The sequence below is a fragment of the Sarcophilus harrisii genome, chromosome 3 (genome assembly GCF_902635505.1).
Source record: "Sarcophilus harrisii chromosome 3, mSarHar1.11, whole genome shotgun sequence".
Classification (NCBI taxonomy): Eukaryota; Metazoa; Chordata; class Mammalia; order Dasyuromorphia; family Dasyuridae; genus Sarcophilus; species Sarcophilus harrisii.
The window spans coordinates 166,782,978-166,790,869 of NC_045428.1; the positions used below are offsets into that span (position 1 = coordinate 166,782,978).

Sequence of the window (7,892 nt, forward strand, 5' to 3'; positions counted from 1 at the left end):
CCATCCAGTTACCAACAACCAATACTGTGCTTGCCCTATCATACTCAGTTCTCATCATCCTACTCACAGGTGGTCTAGTATACAAGTGATTCCAAAAAGGTCTTGAATGAATCGGTTTTTTTAATCTAATTAAGATAATTAATTTCGATTCAATAAATCATGGTTCTACCCCATGAATACCTTATGCTTCCTATTAACCTAAACCTAATTGTGGCTTTCCTGCTAGCCCTTATAGGAGTCCTAATCTATCAATCCCATCTAATATCTACCCTCTTAAGCCTAGAGGGTATAATATTGTCTCTGTCCATCCTTATAACCCTCCTAATTACCCACTTCCACATATTCTCAATATCCATAACCCCTCTAATCCTACTGGTCTTTTCAGCTTGTGAGGCAGGTGTTGGCTTTGTGCTACTGGTCAAAATCTCTGGCACTCACAGTAACGGCTACATTCAAAACCTCAACCTGCTGCAGTGCTAAAAATCCTTTGATTCTTAGTTCCAGCTCATTGTCCACCTAACTCCTTGATAAAGAATATTATTGATAGATCAGTTTAATGGACTACCTGTTCAGTTTCAAATCACAGTGTAGACAGTGGTCGTTGTCCAACCATCTTGATTTTTCTTTGTGGATTATTAGACTGAACTATTTTGGTTAGTTGTGCATCTCATTGAGAAGATTTCAGTGCTTGCTGTATCTAGCACAGGAATGTCCACTATAGGAATATCAAGTAGATTTCTCTATAGAAATAATCTGGGTTCTGTTTGGATTCTGTGTAGCACACATAATTCTTGATAGTGGTGAACACCTTTACTTAAGTACACTCTTACTTGTTTTATGGCTTCTTTGATAATATGTCAAGGAATCTGGTATGATCTTAACATGTACATGAGATATACCTTGTTAGAAAAAAAGTCTTTAAAAGCCCAACAAATTTAAATATGTGGACTTTGTGAAGTGGTGGAGGAGGGGGCAGGCAGCAGTTATAAGCATTTAATTTTCACCATTTCTTTGAGATGCCTGATTTCTGTAGAACAGTTGCCCCAACAAGAAGATCAAAATAGTCTCAAAGACCACTGCAGTATGTATTTGATTTCCTGGCTAAGCAGACAAATATGGAGCCATAAATAACACTAATTTTTAATATAAAAGCATTTACAAAACACATTGAGTGAGGATTACTGAAGATAGAGTTATCACATTTCAAAACAATAGATGATAAAACAGCTAGAATTTTTTATGAAAACCAACTTAGCAAATCAAACTTGATAAAGTTGAAAATGTAAAGCATAATGACACAAAATTGAATGGGTTTGCCATCCTTGACATAATGATCTTTACTTATCTTTTTCAATGGAATCAGTAAGACATTTGAAATTAGAGCAATTTGACCATAAGAAGAAGAAATCTGTTTTTTGCAGTGACAAAGTTTTGAAGGGATTTGAGCATCAACTTTCAGACTATCCCAAGGAGAGGGGAAAAAATGAAGAGAGAAAACATCCAGACAGTATTATTAAGGAAGAAAAAACAGCTAAGAAAATAATCAAGTATTTAACACATAGACTTTTTTTTTCCTATTTCTATGACCTAAACTAAAGGTATTCTTGAGGATCCCTCACGAAAAGAGCACGTATATTTTTTTCTTTGATATCTTCACTAATCTCATAATTTCTATATCTCTGGAGTCACATAATTGCCTAAAAAATATAAAGAACATTTGATGATTAAAAGAAATCATTTGACTTGCTTACTTGAAATGTAGCCTATAAAACTAAAACAAGGTTTCCTTTATGCATATAAATGATACAGTTCATCAATCCATTTTATACAAAAAGTGATAGGACTAGATTCTAATCTTACATTTGTGTTTGAGACCTCTAACCATGAGGAAGTCCTCAGCTTCATTCAAGTTTCTTCATTCATAAAATGAGGTTGAAAATATTACCTAACTGGATTGTTGTGAGAGTCAAATAGGACAGGTGTCAGGTGCTTTGCCAGATCTTGAAGGCTATGTGAATGTTATCTGCTAAAATTATCAGGATCAAGGAAATTATATCATGAAAGAAGGGTTAGATATTTCAGGTCTTTTTCAGATATTCTATGTATCTAGTGTTTCCAGAATCTTACTGAGGCCTTTCCAACCATAGCCAATTAAAATGTTTCGACATAATGATCTACAGAGGGGAAGGAAAAAAAAGAAAAATGGACAAAATGGAAAAACAAAAATAAACAGACAAAGAAAACCTATTGCTCAACGTATGGCATGCACTTGGATGGAAGGCCAGTGAGTTTTCTGAATACATGTCTAAATGGGAATTACATGTGACTTATGTGAAGAATTACATGAAAGCAAACAGAATGTATTATACTTGGGACAATAATGCATTGTTTTCAACAGTCCCAACCATCTCCATAATCCACAAAAATTTTTTTAAAACATCATTATTCTCTTCATGAATATGACTTTCAGTCATGGAGCACCATGAGCTAGTAAATTGAAATTTTAGTTGACTGAAAGGGTATGGGAGAAAGCACATCTCACTATATTTTCTCATATTGCTAACCATAATTTATATGCAAGAAGCAGCTTCAAAACCATCATCAACAAATTATTGGAGATTAGCCTTGTAGGAATGAGAAATGAACACTTCAACACCTGCAGTGGTACCCACAAAATGCTAAGAGACTAGAAGTTCTCCATTGTATGAGGTAAATCCCCAATAAAGCATTTATATAAGCACGTGGACAAGAATCTTAATGACAAGGTATAAGTAGGTTGCAATTTGTAATTAGAGAAGTTACTTACCTAATGATACTATGTAATCATCACTATAAACAAACAAGCTTAGCGATAAATCATTTTAATAGATCCATATTTGTTCATGTCTTGTGGTTAAAGCAGTGGTTTTATAGAAAAAGAAACACTGGAAGTCAAAAGAGCCTGCTTTGAATGCTTGATTTTGCTGCTTATGATTATTATCATTACCAATTAAAATTTATTAAGCATTTAGCATCTTTTGCAGTATGTGCAAAGTGCCATATATTTGTATTTTGGGGGCCTACCAAATGCTTGCACTTATTAAAGTTTCTGGGTTTGTTTGATTTTTTAAAAAAATGCTAATTGTTAGTGTTATTTAGTTAACAGACATCCTGGGTAGCTTGCCAGAATGACTGGAGGATATCAAAGTTGTCCCAGTATAAATGATTAGCTGCTTTGGGCATAACTTACAATTTCTTGGCCAAATTGGGTCCATGGATCTTTTTGATCTGGGACATGTTCTTGGGTTCTAGTTTGAACAAAATACATTGAAAACTCAGAAATGCTCCAGAAACACTCCCATATGGGGAGGTCCTATTGATAGGAAAGTGTGTAGTTGTCAAGTAAATGTAGAATAGTATCTCCTATTTTAGCCTTGTCATTACATATATCATGAGAAATTAAGTGGGACAGTAATTAGAGTGCTAGAATTGGAGTCAGGGACTCCACTTTCTCAGCCACTTTTTAGTCACCTTGCATAGGTCACTTAATATAGGTTATTCTTGAATATCAAATTATCAGATATGTTGATTCCCAGCAAATATTGGTTGTTTTTTTTAAACCTATTACACAAATTGACCCATTCATTATTTGTGCTCCTTGTGAGAAGGTGTCATTTAGATGCCATTGCTATTTTGATTACTATGTAATCTTGAATAAATCACAGATCTTTAGAGTTTTGTTTCATAACCTGTCATCCTAGTCTTCAAAAGAATATTGTAAGAATAAATATGTCATTATAAATAAAAGTTCCTGGAGGGTAACAGGTTCTAAGTCAGTGGCAAGTGATCTATGTGTTTACATTTCAATGTTCACTATAAACATGTTCCTCCTGCTCTTCTTAAGCCATGATTTAGTGGGTAAAAAAAAAAATTCATCTTGGGAACTACAATGACAGATGTTATTTTTCACCCTCTAGTGATTTTACCAATGGTACAGATGGAATGTTGGCAACAAGTTCCAATGGCTCTCAGTACAGTGGCTCCAGAGTTGAAACTCCAGTATCTTATGTTGGGGAAGATGATGATGATGATGATGACTTTAATGAAAATGACGACGAAGACTGATTTCTTGGCCTGTAGACGTTTCCCTCCCTTCAAATTCAGCTTCAGGAATAAATTGTTCTAGGGAAGAGAACTTTTTAAAAAAAAAAAATGTGGATTTTTATTTTTATTTTTGATCCTACCCCTAAGGAAATATTGGTAAGCTGTTGAATTTAGAGAGCACGGCTCAGATAAGCAAGCAAGGATTGTTTTTCGTAGGATTTTTAAAATGTGGTGTGAATGTGTGTTTTGATACCAGTGTGCTAATGCAGATCCTTTATTTACTCGGTAGGATTTTGTTTTGTTTTCTAATATTTTTTTACTTGAAGGAATGTCCATTTTGCCCCATAACAATTCTCGCTGAATTTGTTGAAGAAATTGTACTTCATCCACATCAATGAAAATAAAAGGCTATCCTTTTGTGGAAAATGGTTCACTGAATGGCCATTTATTTGAAGAGTGTTTTGAGTGGTGCCACTAGTTGATGGATAGCAAGATGATATGTTTTTATTTTGCTAAATCATGCAATGTCCAAAGAACCAAACAAAAAAAAATTTACTTTTTTAAACATTAAGCTCCATAAATGTTATGAATTTATTTCCCTTAAATTATATTTACTGTTGTAATTCCATCAAGTTTATATAATTTTCCTCTCTATGTTGGTATGTATGGATTAAAAGGTTTAAAAAAAAAGTTTTTGTTTGGCAAAAGTTTACTGCCATGCTGGTGCAGCTATATAAAATATCTTGAAGGTTTGGAATGATTTATTGCTTATGTAAAATTTGCCTGATTTCTTACAGGCAGACTTTGGAAACTTTTTATTATATAGTTGTTTACATACTTATAAGTCTATCATTTAAAGACATGTACAGAAACAAATGTTTGTATTTGTTTCGTAAGCATCTTCCTGTAATCTATTATAAAGTTGAAATTAAATATAGAAAATGTTTTAACAGTTTTTTAACTCAAAATTTGTCAATCATTTTTAATAGTTCATTTTTTTATTAAAAAAAAGGCATTTCAGGCAGGCGGTGTAGTCTCTTTTTAAATTTATTCACAAAGCAAAATTAACTGCAGAAATGCTGTCAGCTGCCTGTTCAAAGACAATAGTCTTTTTATTGAAACACAAATAAACTTTTCTGTAATATTTTATGGAATTTAAAGAGACTTTAATTGTTTGACTTGTTTAACTTGGCACTGTTAGTTTTTGTTAATAAAACGCGCATGGGCATTTTAAACAAGCTCTGTGTTTTTCTAATTCAGGATCATTCTGTCTAGAATTTTTTTGGCCTGGCTTTGCTTTAAAAATTGAGTGGAATTTTATTGCCAGGACCTAAATTACATAACCTGGTGATAAACTTTTGTGACTCCCTTAACTCCCAGCATTGCCTGATTTTGCATTTATGAAGGTTGTTTCTTGGCCTCCCATGCTGATTATACCTGGCTGTAGTACTCACCTGTATGGAGGTGATAGGGCCAGAAGAACCCCCTGGCTAATTTGTAGAAGATTGAATAAGATAAATAATAATATGTATAACATAAAAAAAGACTTTATTTTCTGGTAGACAGTAACTTTTACAGTGCCCTAATAATTGGGACAAGTTTTCCTCCCATCCTCATAGTAATAATGACTTAGAAATTTTGAAATAAGAAATAATGAAATAGGTTAATGAAATTCAGAAAAAAAAGTCTCAAAAATTACCCACGTAGACAAATATACAGTCAACTTTAGGTCATTCAAATTAAATCTCATATATATAACACCTATCTTTTGTTTATATGTCTTCTGACAAGTCTACTTATAAACTTGTTTAAGGAAATGAATAGGGAAAAATGAAAATCAAATTAGTAATCTAATTAGTTAATTCTAGTACAGTGGGTAAAGAAGTTGGAAAAAATTAACCTAATGAACTTTATATGTGTTTATCTACACTATTCTATTCCCCTCCCTTCTTGCTATATACATAATTGAGACTTAACTACTTATGCATTCCTTCTGTCATCAAAAAAACCTCTCATATTTTTTAAACCACATCTTTGTATCCAGTAACACAATGGACTCAACCATTCAAGAAAATATTTTCTATAACAATTAAATATCAGTGACACCTTGTGCTTTACATTTTAGAGATTAGTCACAAAAATTATGTTTTCTAACCAATATATCTACCAGTTCTTTACTATTTATGCAATTGGAAGGGAAAAGTAGAGTAGAAAATTCAAAATAATTTTAGAATATTTGTTTGACTTTGAAGTATAAAGGTTTTTGCATACACACTGAAGTATAAAGGTTTGCATACACACTGAAGTATAAAGGTTTGCATACACACTGTCTGTCATTCACAATCCAGATATCAGTTAAGTTGAATTCTGTATCTCTTTGAGCATTATCTTGATGGATGTAATGGAGAATACAAAAGGACACTGTGGAAATTCTCATCTTGCGTCTTTGTGGATTATCTACAATCAAAAGAGTCTCCTACATTGAAGTTAGGACCGTTAGTCATTGGGTATTTGCAACTATATATAGCTCTTAAATTTGGGAGATAGACTTAACCACTGCACTTTCAAAGTGATCTGTAAAGTTGGACTGTAGATTTGATTTAGGTAAACTATTTTTATTGTTGCATTATTTTTTTTATCAGTGAATGAATGAAGACGCAGATATTTAGTTAAGTGGTTTATAGGTCAACAATATTAAAGCTAAATATTTGGGACTAGTTTTCATGTCGTGGAAAATTGGCAAGGGTCACTCCCAAAAGAATGTAGAGTTAAATTATTGTGCCACTTCATATGAGATTGATGCCTTATTAGTTGTTTGTTTCTGATTATTGTTTCTCTAGCTCTTCCTCAGGTACTTGATAATAAGTCAAGATAGTGGTAATCTTTACTGAAAGAGAATATATGGTCTGGTCAAAAGAATCTTGACTCAGAATTTTAGTTATAGTTCAGTTGTTTACTTCTTCTTCTGTGACCTTGGCCTAGTGACTTAATCATTCTGTGCATCCACCAAACTGTGGCAATTATGCCTTTGCTTTTCATAGACTTTGCTTAAAGAAGAAACATCTTGTGGTGGTAACAGTGAGCATCTGTGGACATAGTGGCTGTTTTCTAGTGCTAGAAAGGCTGACTTCTGGGAAATGTAATAAATCATGCTTGATCCAAGAGAACTTCAAGAATAAATGAGTACAAGTTACACTGAGATATTTCAGCCTATTTTAAGGAAATACCTACTAACATCAAAAGGAATCTAAAAGTGAGAGGCAGTAAAATGTAATGGAAAGATCATTGGACTTGGAGACCTTTAGAACAGTGATGTTAAAATCAAATAGAAATAAGGGCCACTAATCTGTACATAAGGATCCCTTCAGGCTGCCTGTTGACTTAATTTGCAAATGTGATGTTTCCATGATTTAGTGTATTTCTATTTATTTTTTTTTCCAGTTATATTTTAATCTGATTGACGCTACATTTGACTGATGTTGGCCACATGTTTAATACCTCTATTCAAGAGGACTTGAATTCATATCCTGATTTTATTTGTAAAATGAGGAGCTCAGTGATATTTAAGGATTCTTATAACTCCAAAGCTGTAATTTTATGAAATAGATTGTCAGTCATGTTTAAGTACTGCATTTTTTACTGAACTTTTGGGACCTGGTTATATACATACATACATACATACATACATATATATATATGTATGTATCTCCATGATCCAAAGACCAGACCTTAAAAAGTAGAAACATCATTACCAGAGGGATTGCATGATAAATATCTTTATCTTCAGCAATTTAGAGAGACAGCCAATG

The 7,892-nt window shown here is 33.0% G+C and overlaps 1 protein-coding gene across 2 annotated transcripts in view; it reads left to right on the plus strand.

The window, feature by feature from the left end:
* Window positions 1–5,321, plus strand: part of TFDP1 (transcription factor Dp-1) — a 132,575-nt gene extending 127,254 nt beyond the window's left edge. For both annotated transcript variants that reach the window (XM_023500469.2, XM_012546202.3), the window contains exon 12: window positions 3,957–5,321. In XM_023500469.2, the coding sequence (XP_023356237.1) occupies window positions 3,957–4,104 (148 nt within the window). In that variant the 3' untranslated portion in view covers window positions 4,105–5,321. The remainder of the gene's footprint in view (window positions 1–3,956) is intronic.
* Window positions 5,322–7,892: the final 2,571 nt, after the last annotated feature.